Consider the following 13,482-nt stretch of genomic DNA (forward strand, 5'->3'; position numbering starts at 1 on the left):
TGGGGGGAATCCCTACTTCAGCAGGGAGTGGTGGTGGTGGTGATGGGGAGTGTGGGGGAAGGAGCAGGAGGAAGCCAGGCAGATGCTTGCAGTCTCTGCTGGAGCTGCAGCCAGGAAGCAGGGGGGAGGGTGGGGGCAGCCCAGCTCTCTGGAGCAGAGAGCCCTGCCCAGCCCAGAGAGTATGCCAGGATGCTGGGGGACTCTCATTTAACTTAAACCAGGAAGGGGTCTGGAATAGACATTGAATAAACCAGTTTGATCCAAATTAATTAATTCTGATTACTACACTCAACCAGGTTTATCTCAAACTGGTTTCAGCCATTTTCAAACTGGTTTACATGCACTGAACATCTGCTCTATTACAGGTTTAAAGCAGTTTCTGGTTACTTAAACCAGTTTGTGTCTGATGTCTGTTCCTAGCCTTAATGGCTGGAATTCTTACATTTGCAAAGTGCTTCAGCACAGTGACAAAGTTGAAGTGAATGAACTTTATTAGGAAACAAGGGATGTCAAAGTTATGACACACGGGAGTACTGGGAAGAGATGGATATTTATTTCCTGGACCATGCCAGAAGGCAGTCTTGAGCTACAAAAGACTAAAATCATAATTGTGTGACACACTTCAGTAACCATAAGCTGCAGGGATCACTAATACTAGGGGGGTAAATAGAAAAACACAGGATTGGGAAGGGACTTCCTGGGCCTTCTGTTTGTAAACAATGACACCCATGTAGTAATTAATGTGTGCCCTGAACATATGATTTTATTTTCCCTATATTAGCGTGTAGAGCTACTAGTTGGTAAAAATATCAATCATTTTCTTATATATCAAGCTCTTGGACTTCCAGGAATGACAATTTCCATTCCGTAATTGCAAGAGTTTGAAGAAATATTTCCTTTTGTCTAAATTTTGTTATCATTAATTTCAACTGATGGCATGTTCTCATACTGTGGGTGAAAATGACTATTCTCCTGGAAAAAAAAATGCAGTTAACTTTATCAGAAGAAATGCAAGTAAACAACATTTGTATGATTCTTCTCAACTATGCTACAGGGAATTTAAATACTCATGGATGAGCTTTACTATTTAGAAGCTTTTTTCTGAGAAAGGCCCAAAGGGCTAAAATGTTGTTTTCTCTACTGCATATGGGAACTGGAAAGCCTTCAATTTTTGTGATTATCCAATTAATTTTACCTCTTATAGAGCACATTTTCAGTTTAGTGTCCCTGGAATAATTCTTTTGTCATCACTTCAGATATAATTTGGTGTATCTGAGAAAATCCTTTTGTCATCATTTCTAAAGCATCCACTAAATTATGAATAAATGCTTTTAAAGCCATTTTTGCACATATTAAAAATTCATTCCTTTCAATTTTGCAGTGGAACATTAGGCCTTTTCCTTTTTCTGTTTAAAAATCTCACTGAGTACAGTTGCCATTCTTGGCTTCCTTCACTATGGCTTGCTGAAAAAGAATTTCACATTTACATATGAACCTGAGCTGAACCACTGCTCTGCTCCTGAATCTCTTCAACTGATTCCTGCCTGTCAACTCCATAAGTGATTATTTTTAACAGAGGAAAATGCAGTGCTTATGAATGGAACCAGACTGACAGCACCAAAGGTTGCATCCTCTGTGAATCAAGAAAACTTTGAAGAAGAAATATCAAATCTACCACAGCAACCTGCTAATGTGTTTTGCTTCATCACTGACCTATTTCGCTGGAGCTACAGCCTAGTTCAAAGGATTCTTTATGCCCATTTAATCCCTGTCCGGGCTACTGAGACTGTCAACAAACTTGTTACTTAAAGCTTGTTGTGATTATGCTGGTTCCATCTCTTATCAGGGAAGTAGTTTAAGACACAAATTTATTTCTCACTGCCCAATAAAGTCAGTTGCTTACAAAAAGCCCAATCTGAGCTAGAATTGAATTACCCAAAGATAAAGTATACCATAGCCTGAACTATCATGTTCTCCAAATAAAATGGCTCTATTGCAGTACAGATAATGAAATGCAGTTAGCACTGTGGCTAACTGATTGCTGAGGGCACTAATAATTTGAGGGAGATTCTCAGTGAATAACAGCATTTACAAACCCACCATACAGACCTATTCTGTAGCTGACAGACTTGACTATTAAGTCTTACATCTTAAAACTCCCCAGATTAGTGTGCTGCATAATATTTTGTAATTTGCAAAGCTGTTTGAGATTTATTCCTTCATTTTCTCAGTAGTGACAACTGGAGGATGTCATGACCCTTCTCCTATGTCAAAAAAGAATTGAAAATTTGTTGTTTTTTCAAACCACATTGGGTCTCAATCTTCAGAACTGTGCTCCTCACAGCAAAAAGCCTCATCTGGCAGAGTAATGTTGAAGTTGAAGAGAAAATCTCATTAAATCCACAAAAGCAAGATTAGATTCTATTAGTTAATATTCATTTTAAAATATTAGGTCCTAATCCAAACCCATATAAGACAATAGGACATTCCCATGGATTTCAATATCTTTTGGACTGAAGGTCTTCGTGAATTTCATTTCCACTAGTTGTTTTATTTTTAATTCTACAATTACCTGTACCAGTCCTAGAACCCATTGCCTACTTGTTTCATTTAAAAGATTTTCCCCTTGTACCTCTCATTGCACTGATCACTTTTCAGAGATGTTTTGTCAAATTTGAAGTTTTAAAATCTAAAACATGCCTTTACATCTGACTGATGTTTTTAATGAAGTATAACCAAATTTGCCAAATATGAGATGCTTTACTTGCCAACTCTGTTTACCTGCTGCATCGCTACAGTGATACAACAGAATGCGAAAGAACAAAAGATTACTAAGGCTGTGCCATGGTAATCAGTTTTGTCTTCTGCACTTACAAACGTGTTAACTTCTTATTGAGCATATTAAATGTATCATTGAAATGCACTGGATTAGCAGGAAGTTATTAAAATAGAATGAATGAATTTAATCACTGTGAGCCTTTCAAACAGCCATCAACCATCCAACCTTGAATAACCATGATCCAAACAATTTCTTTTCAGTAAAGCAGAATTCATTAAAAATCTGTATGGGATTCAGCTGTATCCGTTAAGGAAAAGGTGTCAAGATTCACTCATGTGCTAAACAGGAGAGAGGAAACTCAAGATAGTGGTTTTGTTTGGGCAAACAAATATTAATGATGAGAAACACAATGCTGTATTTATTAAGACTTCTTGCTCATTTTGGTTTGGGCAGTATAATAATATCCAGTTATATTAGTTATCCAGAGGCCTTTGGAGTATTATAGTGTACAATTTAAAAGATATATAAAGAATTTGGTAAAAGTTGCAGAAAAGAGAAAGTACTTGTCACATCTGAGGAAATATAAGCAGTGACCATGTCTCTCTTGCAGCTAACCTACAGGGAGTAGATTCTCAGTTCAAAGTCTTAGAATTAAAAACTCAGCACATGCAAGGAATAATCATGTAGTGATAACTAAAGCTACAATTCTGTCAGCAATTTAAAGGTCATGGGAAAAGCTTTGTGACTCTTGTGATGTAGCTTGCCAGGCTGCCACCTATCAGGGATATAATGTAAAGGCAGAGGCAGTTTAGCCAAGGAAAGAATGTGTAACTACATTCCAAGGCATGGTTAACAGCCCAGAGGTCGTAAGTTTGAGACTATAGCAGAAGCGCTCATGGCTATGGCTATGCAGAAGCGCTCATGGCTATGGCTATGGCCACATCAGAGTCCAACAAATCTGTGAAGTATGCTAAAAACCTTGTCACAAGAACCCCAAAAAAGAAGGAATTACATTGCAGAAGAGAGTGGGTAAATGAGCAAATTTTTGATTGGAATGAAATCTCCCATGAGTACATCACAAATCCAGTAAAAATGTTAAAATGCTAAAAATGTCCTTGAATAACAGCAGTTCTCTAAAACAAATGGCTGACTTTTTAAAATATGTTTGCAGGTACAAGGAGACAAAGATTTTCTTGCGCATGACCCCAGGAAAAGTGGGGGCTACCACTGAAGGAGTTTTTCAAGATCATAATGGGGGCTCCTTTTTGTGAGAGAAAGTAGAAGTCTTGTTATCTTCCAGTGGGTTTGTAAAGCATTGAGAGATTGATATTACCATCCTGCCTTTAAAGACCAGGTTCCTGATGTTTGAGAATTGTATTCAATGCATTGAGTTGCTTAGTGAGAGGGGTAGGTAAGCAGTTGCATACAGCCATTTGTTAGTCTTATGAACTAACTCCAAACAGGCTAACTCAGGTACTGGAAATACAGTGTCAGGTTAGATCTGCTGGAAAGCAGAGTATATTCAGAAAATGGATTAGACATGTCTACACGGTACTACGTTGCACCTTATAGACATACCCAAACTGTCTTGCTCAAACCCATGTTGGAGCAGGAACTAAAACCTTGGATTTCCAAGTCCCAAGCTAGGCCATGTGTAGACGAAATGAGGGGCGTGTATGCATGACACCTTAAAGCAGACTAAATGTTTTTGCACTGCTTTAATGGTGTTGGTGTTTGCAGGCCTCGGTGGCATATTGTGCATTAATTTCAGCCGCTGTAGAAAATCCAGTGGCGTAATGCACCTGAAATGACCTGGAGCACAGCAAACTAAAATCCATCTGAGGAGTTTTAGTGTGCTGCCCCTACAGCCGCGCGCAGCTCCACAGCTGCCCCTACAGCTCCGTGCAGGCTCCGCGGCTCTGCAAGAAGCCCTGCAGGCAGCCTGGCAGTAGCCCGGGAAGGTAGCCTCCACCCAAGAAAAGCGGCGAGCCTGATTTCCCCCCACCAGAGCTTGTCTGAGATGTGCAGGAGCCTGGTGCTTTCCCCCTCAGCTGCGGTGCCCTCCAGGACTTCCTGAGTCTGGTGCTGTCTGGGTGGGGTGGGGGGGCGCTGCTGCCATGGAGGGAAGTACCAGCCTCCCCTGCAGCCCAGGGACTGCTCTGCCTGCCGGCAGCTCGCCCACCCCACCCCACCGCCAGAGAGGCAGGTAAGTGCAGGGTGCGTTCACAACATGGGTTTAAAAACCCACTGCTACAATTTAGGGCCCCTATTTCATCTACACATGCCCCTAACCATTGAACAATACTTCCTCTTCAAGTTTCAAAATAATACGGGGGAGATTTTCAACAGTGCAAATACCAGTTCGGTGCCTAACGTGTTCACCTTACATGGGACATATGTATGTAATTGCCATTTGTGCCCCCGAAAACCTCCCTCATGATGTTTTATTGACATTGTCAAAGGGATACAATGCAATTTAAGTGAAAGAAAATATCTTCAAAAATTTTAAAACTGTCAAATACACCTTCCTGTTATATGTCAGGAGATGCAACCAAGTAGTGTTGAACTTTCTGGCCTCACAGGTCAAATGAGCGGCAAAGGGCTGGTTCACAGATTGGACTGGGCCCCAGGATTGGACCTACACACTGATATCCAGACTGCACTGCTTCCACCCAGCCCCGTGTGCTGGGATCTGGGTCCCAGGACCCTGCATCACCTCCATTTGGGGGCCTGCACCCCATGCCACCTCAGCCTAGCCCTTGATGCCAAAATCAGGGTCCTAGGACTCTTTGAGGCTCTATGAGCTGGGACTGGGACTCCAGGATGCTGCACTACCTCTACTCAGCCGTGTATATGGGGATTGGTCTCCAGAGCCCTGCACTACCTCTACCCAGCCTTGCATGCAGGGATTGGTCTCTGGTGCCTACACTGCCTCCATGTGCCAGGATCAGGCCCTCAGGGCCCTGTGCTGCTTCCACTTGGCCCCACATGCCAGGATAAGGGTCATGCTGTCCTGTAGACTGGATCTAGCATAGATTCATAGATTCATAGATGTTAGGGTCGGAAGGGACCTCAATAGATCATCGAGTCCGACCCCCTGCATAAGCAGGAAAGAGTGCTGGGTCTAGATGACCCCAGCTAGATACTCATCTAACCTCCTCTTGAAGACCCCCAGGGTAGGGGAGAGCACCACCTCCCTTGGGAGCCCGTTCCAGACCTTGGCCACTCGAACTGTGAAGAAGTTCTTCCTAATGTCCAATCTAAATCTGCTCTCTGCTAGCTTGTGGCCATTGTTTCTTGTAACCCCCAGGGGCGCCTTGGTGAATAAATACTCACCAATTCCCTTCTGTGCCCCCGTGATGAACTTATAGGCAGCCACAAGGTCGCCTCTCAACCTTCTCTTGCGGAGGCTGAAAAGATCCAGTTTCTCTAGTCTCTCCTCATAGGGCTTGGTCTGCAGGCCCTTGCAGGGCATGCAGGGCCATGGCCCATGGGGGGCCCCACAGAGTAGTGGATGACAAAGTGTCAGGAGCTAGAACTGGCCCATAGGCCAGGCGCTAAGCACCTCTGGTGTAGACCAACTAGCAAAGAAAGGAAAATCCAGAGAAAAGGAGGAAGACCAAAGGAAAAGTTACAGCTACAGTAGATATCGGATGGTTAGAGAGAAGGCATTAGGAATTCAGACCTTTGTTAGTATACCTTGAAATCTAGTTTTGTACAAGCAGAGTAGTACTGCTAAAAGGATTCATTATTTAAAAAAAAATATATTTATACAGCAGATACAAGAATGAGTATAGCTCTAGTCCCATTCTAGCCAAAAAAAAAAAAAAATCCATAAAGTTTTAGATATGGATTCAAAGTAATAGCATGGAATAAAATATAACTTTCCTGAAGAGCATAAGTAACTGTCTCATGGACTCTCATATTGTCTCCTCCATGGTATTCTGGCATCTGGGTCCTCCTCTAACCACTTGGTGCTCTGCCCCAGTTATCATGACAATAGCCCAATTAGAGTAGCATTGCAGGTTTCGTAATTCATTCTATGTTATACTCTAATGGTATTATTTCCTCCAGGATGCATGATACTTATAGGGACATATATTTTCAATGGAAGAATAAGAAAGCAAACCGTTATCTGTAAATGTCTTCTGGGGTTAATACCATTGTTTATTTTTCCAAGAAAGAGTTTTGATTACCATGGCTTTATTGGAGTGACCCCCTCCTTGGAACTCAATGGTTCCAAAGGCATCTGTTGGGCTGAGCTGAGTATGCTTGCTGATAGACCACTTCTCTGACTGGATGTCATTTCGAGTCAGTCTGCTTTCATTTTTCTCATTCTGAATAATGGAGATACTTGGAGTCAGTCCAACATGTTGACCTATTAGACGCCCACAGCAACACCTATGGCATTAAACAGAAGTCACTTGCAATCAAGCTCTATACCTGTAGAAATTGTATACAATGCAAGTCTTTATAAAAAAGCATCTCATCATGAAAGGGCCTGAGTTATCAAAAGCTGTCTTATAAACAAATACATTAAAATATCTGTGAAACAGACTGAGTAAAACAATTGCAACTTTTCTTTGTTTTTATATTTTCTTCTGCTTTGTTTTTAATCCAACACTATTTTTAAATAAGCTATACTCTGGTCATAAGACACAAATATAAAAAAAGAACTGTTTGTAATATTTTATCTCTACACAGATTGTAGTAAGTTAAATGAAATACTCACATGAACATCAACATATTTTAGATATACAAGTGTCTTGTATCTAAAGGTAGTCTCTTACTATGTTACTTACTATGCATCAAATACAGATGAAAAGTATTCAAGGGACTAGAATACTTTACCAAGATGATTAAGAAGGTAAAAAGAAGAATGAATGTAAATTTAATTGCAAGTTTTTCAATTAACTCGTTTTAGAGTGTAAAGTAGTAGTAGCATGCCTCATGACAATCCATCTCTCCAATGTTTTGAAAATATTTGTCTTGTATACTAAGGTACTTGCAAAGAATAATTACTATTCTTGCAGTCATTTTCCTGTATTCCTATCTACTAAGAAAATGATACTATTATTATAATTACCTATGGGGGTCTTTGGTGCTGGGTATGATGTGAACACATTCTCTCTTGTAAAATGCTCTTTCTATCCATGATTTCTGAGCCTGAAAAAGAGAGGAAAGAAATCTCATAAGCTCTATTTGCTTGTTAAACACAATTCTAAGTATAACTGAAGAGATAACTCAAATATGAAAAGACACTTTAACTACCTATCATGCAAATATATTTGGCAGATACTTTCTATCAGAATCTAAGCTCACTCTGAGAGCAAATCAAGAACGGGTTAAACGTATGAACTTTAAACATTGTTCACATTTATTTGACGGAAAATGTTGATATCACTGCTGACTCATAAAATATGAATTATTAAACCCAAATTAATAAACAATAAAGGATAAAAGCTTTCTAGTTGGTAGTGGTAGGTAAGAAACTTGTTATTTTACAAACAGCTTTCAAGATTCTCTCTCTTTTTTAAAATTAATGTGACTTAAGTGAGCTAAACCACGTAGAGGCATTACATTTGTACCAGGTAAATCGCCACTCTCCTGGTAGAAATTGTCAGCATACAAGTATTCATTCAGTTTTTCATGTAAGAAAGAAGCCCCATCCAGGGGAAATATCTTTCACTTTGACGCCTGAAGGATCTCCCCTGCATGAGTGTTTCTCTCCCTAGAATGAACACCTTTCTACTTGGGTCCTCAGTGACTGGGAGGAGTCAAATAGCAGCTTCCCTACACCTTCCTCAGACCAGGGGGACCCTGGTTTGGGGACAGTGCAGAGGCACTTTTGCCACAGCTTAACTCTTCCCAATCAGGACAGGAGTTGAGCAGCTGCTGCCACCCTTGAGCCCTCCTGAGTCTAATGGCAGCTGGATTTGTCCTGAACATACAGCTCCCATCCCTGCTCCACAGACTGGGGAGGACCCTAGACTCCTCCTGTGCTTGGAAGGAGCACTCTTGCTGGTTCCCCACCCTTCCCAAGAATGGAGTGACCCTGGTCTGAGGAAGGCATGTGGGGCAGAGGAGATAGGGTATCTGGCAAGCTGAAATGCCCACATGCCCTCTCTCAGGAAGATTTCGACTACTGCAAATTTCCGAAGCAGAAATGTGCTGCAATAGAAATTAATGTCTATCCATGGACCTAGAGTTAAATCTGTAGAAATAAAAACTAGGACAAAAAGTTCAAGGCAATTCACTATTAACTCACTGAAATGCTTTGTACAAAAACTGAAGTAGGCTGGCTGTACAGTAGGCTGTACAGTGCTGATTTACACTTTTTTGAAGGCACAGCCTCAAACACTTTTTTAATTCAAAAGATATTTTTTCTAATGTTCTTGCTTCTAAATAAAGAATGAGATTTTTTTTAAAGAGAGAGAGGGAAACAGATTTTTTAAAGTTTTGAAATCATTCTAATTATCTGAATTGTTTCAGATGGATCAAGCCAGTGAATAATGGTGAATCAGCAAGAGAATTCCTAGAGACAGAATTAAATTGCTTCATAGTGTTTTGAGCCAAATTAAGATTTTGCTTTACAGAATTGAGCTGAAGCAGGTAAATCTTAACCGTTATATACAAAGAATAAAAAGATCAATTTAGTTACACGACAGAAGAAGGAATATTGTTAATGTTAATCACAAAAAAAGTGAAAGAAAGCAATTAATATTGAGAAAACAATATACCTGGTTATCTGTTTTAAAAGCATAAAATAAGTTTTAGTCAGTTTTAAGCAATGTGATGATACCTATGTAAAACTGAGAACATGAGAAAAGTGGCCTGCAAGATATAAAGTGCGACATACACAGAAAAAGAAAGCTCACCACTGTCTGAAATTACACATATTGTCAACTTAAAGTATATCTTGTACCACAGAAATTTACCACTTATTTTTCATTCCTAAGGCCTGTATTTCTTGGATTTGTAGAAATAAATTTGATCTGAGAAAAGCCTTTAGGTTACCTGTCGCTTCACAATCACAGACTTTTAAAACACTGCGTTATATTTCAATAGTGACAAAACAAATTCAGCTAAGTTTGTAACTATGTTTATTATGTCACTGAACAAAAATAACAACCTTTCTGTGCTTTTCCACAAGAAACTGATCTTTTATTATTAGTTGCTAGCTTTATTTAGCTGAAGGTTTTAGTTTTTACTTAAAAAAAAAAAATCTGATTTCCCTTTAAAAACATCAGGATTTTGCAATTTGGAGATAGCCCAAGTCCTAATGAACTCTAAAGGAAGCCTTATTTGATTTTCTTTGTCCTCTGTCCTGAACTGCTTTAAGAGAGTCTGGGGGCAAGGATGCATGTATATCCAGAGAAGAGGGGAACAGCGGCCTACAAAAGTCCATGAGAAGTGGGTTAGAGTTTATGATATTTCCAAATTATTAAGTCTTGGACAGCTCTAAAGCACAATCACCCCCCCCCCCCCGCATCCCCCAGTGTAGAAAAGTGCCTGAGAACTACCTTTTGGTATGCCATATAATCTGGTAAATCGATATTATATTGACCAACCTTCAGCTTAGTAATTTAATTGCCTTTTCACGTGTAAAGAGCTTTCTCTTTATTGGCTTTCTGGGCTTTTTAATAGCAATTAAATGAACTTTATGACCTCCATTTAAAAAGCCAGGACAGTTATTCAGGTATCACAATAGAAATATTTGGAAAGTTGCATTAATTTGGCCTATGTACCCCATTTTTCAACTTCAAGCCCAGACATGTACATGCATTTTGTATGTTAACTTAAGGAGGGATACACCAGTATGAGATCAGCAAATTAATAAATCACCTCACATGTTAATATTTCTTAAAATAAGAAATAGTTTTTCAGCTATCCAAAGTTTATTTACTTGTTTTTTTCCTTCTTAAAACACATAAGTCCCTGGCATGTCCACTATCTTTTCTGGAAAGTATGAAATAGAATTTTAATGCTATATTTCTGGATGATTTTCTAATCATGGTTTCCTAATACAATGGCTCTCACAAGTTACTACCCTTATTCAAAATGACCAGGTTCCCTAAAATATTACTTGTTTATTATGCTTCTGAAGTTCTATCTAAATTTACAAAAAACAACTCAATTAGACTTTGGAAAACTCACTTATTAAATACCTTTTTAAGATAAAGTAGCAGTGAAACTCATCTATAAAACCACAAAGTACAAAAATGAATAACAAAATTTAGCTAATATAACAAATTTTACTGAGACCTGTTTTCTTGGGGGGGAGGGGGATGGGGAGGGAGAAAGGGAGGGAAAGGCGGTGGTCCATTAACTATATATGCATTTAGAAAGGCTTAAATAGTGGGAAAATTGTATGTAGCAGATTCTTTTGTCTTTTCTTAACTGTGACTGAGACAAAATAAAAAGATCAGGTATTTTAAATATAATTATTTGAACTTGAGCCTACATACATATTTTATATTAAAATATACCATAAACTGTACCTATAAGTCTAATTTCCTGCTTGCTACAGTCATGATCCCAAATGATTACGAATGAATCTCTTCACAATTCAGTGTCACTTCCAATCCATGAATAAATTATCTAATTGTACCATATGAAACCAGAAACTAACTGAAGTACAGATAATTTGGAATGCAAAACAAAAGTTTCCTCATTTCTCAAAAGTGAAATAAAATTACTTACAACACAGTCTTCACAATAGAATCAAATAGATTAGAGGAAGGTAACATATTTAATAAAGTTATGTATGTCAGATACATAATGACTTGTGACAAGCTAGATGAATTAATAAAGTAGTAAATGATATAGCTTAACTTTGCTTTTCATTATATCAGAAACAGTCCCTCGGTGCTAATTAGCAGAACAACATTTAAATCCATTCTGTTCAATTAACAAGTTATTTTCCTGATTTTCCCCTCACATTTAATTTGTTCTTACTTTGGTCCCTTAGACTCAATATTGCACTCTGATTAAAATATTAAAATCCCAGGAGTTAAAAACACAAAAGATGTTTTGGGGTCTTGTTAGGGTTTTGGGTTTTTTTTACCTGAGCATCAGATAGGGATGGTGTCTAAGGCAGTCCCATCGCAAATTGTGTTGTCCACATTTCACTTCTGCTGGTCATTCTGCTAACAACGTGCTCATGACTGCCCACGAAACAAGTCATTCACTTTGTCCTGACCCAAGGGATGTTAAAGTAAGCAATGAACTTGCGCCCATTAGCTACTTGGAATGTGCTGCTGTGGGATTAGCCTCATTAAGAGTTCTATAGACATTCAACCACAGCCCAAAAATGTTGCTTGATTTGAACATCTAATCTGACGCCAAAAGAAAAACAAATCCCCTGTGAGCTTGGATTTAACTGACACAAGCCCTGACAGGCTTTTTTTTTCCCCAGAAACAAGGCTTGTGAAAGTGTGATAAGGTGTTTTGAGTTCTGGAAGTTCAACTCAGGAAAGCAAATCCTTCAAAAGAAACAGTGTGCTAAACTGGAAAGAACCTGAGCACACAAGAGACATTGTTAATCTCTAAAGAATGAAACCACTGTGTTGGGCAACTGCTAGGATTCTGTATACGGTTGAAATATACTACAATTAATCAACAATGGCATTTATCCAAAGAAACTATGTTTTGTCACCGTTTCTCACCACTGCCACTATACTGTAAGGAATTTATCTTTCCAAAATATTACACCGTTACATTTCAGACACAGAGGCAGCTGTAGTATGCTTCAATTAGTGAAGAGTTAGTAACTTAAATGTGGTTGACTATGAATTAGATCAGATCTTGATTGTAATCATTTGGCACTGAGACAAAAAAGCACACACACATATATATATGTGTATATATATATATATATATATATATATATATATATATATATACATACATACATATATACATATACATACACATACATATATATATACATACATACACACACATATACATACATATAATATATATACACAAATATATACATACATATATACATATACATACATACATATATATACATATACATACATATATATTTATATAACTATGACTAATAATTCTGTTTGTGGGGAGCTGGGGAAAAACCAATTTTGGGATGGGTGAATAAGTCAGGGAAATATGAATAAATAATTTTTTGTTTAGATTTTGAAAAGTTTGGATTTGTTACTCTTCCTCTTGATCACCCTACTCCCTTGCCCTCAAACAGGTCTTCCAGCTTTGTTGAATTCCACTGGGGTCTGGAAATCTCTACAAATCTGCTCCACACCTACATTTTCTCAGTGTTATGTCCTTGGATTCTCCTGTAGATAAAATGAGGAGTGCATTCTGGGGTGACTAGGATTAGGGGAATCTCTAATTGAATGCCAGATTTAAGGAAATAAGTTTAACCAGAGTGGCAGAGTGACTGTGAAAAAGGCATCCCTTTTTAGTGGGATATCAGCAAAAGTTAGGGTTTATGGAGAAAAGGGGACCAGTTGCAGGAAAACAGCTAACAAATCAAGAGCCTGCTGGGGATTAAGAAGTGACCTTTGGGTGTCAGAAGAATGGCAAAATGGATTGGGGATTATAAAAAAGGGATTTAGTTTGATTGAGAGGGAGAAGGAAAAAGAATGGGGGAAGGAAAAGATGGAAAAATGTCCAAATATTTGGCTAAGTACTGAAATTAATGATGTTCAAAAATGCTG

The 13,482-nt window shown here is 38.6% G+C and overlaps 1 protein-coding gene across 4 annotated transcripts in view; it reads right to left on the minus strand.

Moving 5' to 3' along the window:
* The window catches only part of LOC102562730 (transient receptor potential cation channel subfamily M member 3), a 397,561-nt gene that overhangs the window by 131,853 nt on the left and 252,226 nt on the right, over positions 1-13,482 (minus strand). For all 4 annotated transcript variants that reach the window (XM_019478170.2, XM_059724786.1, XM_059724785.1 and 1 more), the window contains exons 2-3: positions 7,866-7,945; positions 6,976-7,180 (exon numbers count right to left, since the gene is read on the minus strand). In XM_019478170.2, coding sequence (XP_019333715.2) covers positions 6,976-7,180; positions 7,866-7,945 — 285 coding nt within the window. The remainder of the gene's footprint in view (positions 1-6,975; positions 7,181-7,865; positions 7,946-13,482) is intronic.

Source organism: Alligator mississippiensis, chromosome 3, assembly GCF_030867095.1.
Source record: "Alligator mississippiensis isolate rAllMis1 chromosome 3, rAllMis1, whole genome shotgun sequence".
NCBI lineage: Eukaryota > Metazoa > Chordata > Crocodylia > Alligatoridae > Alligator > Alligator mississippiensis.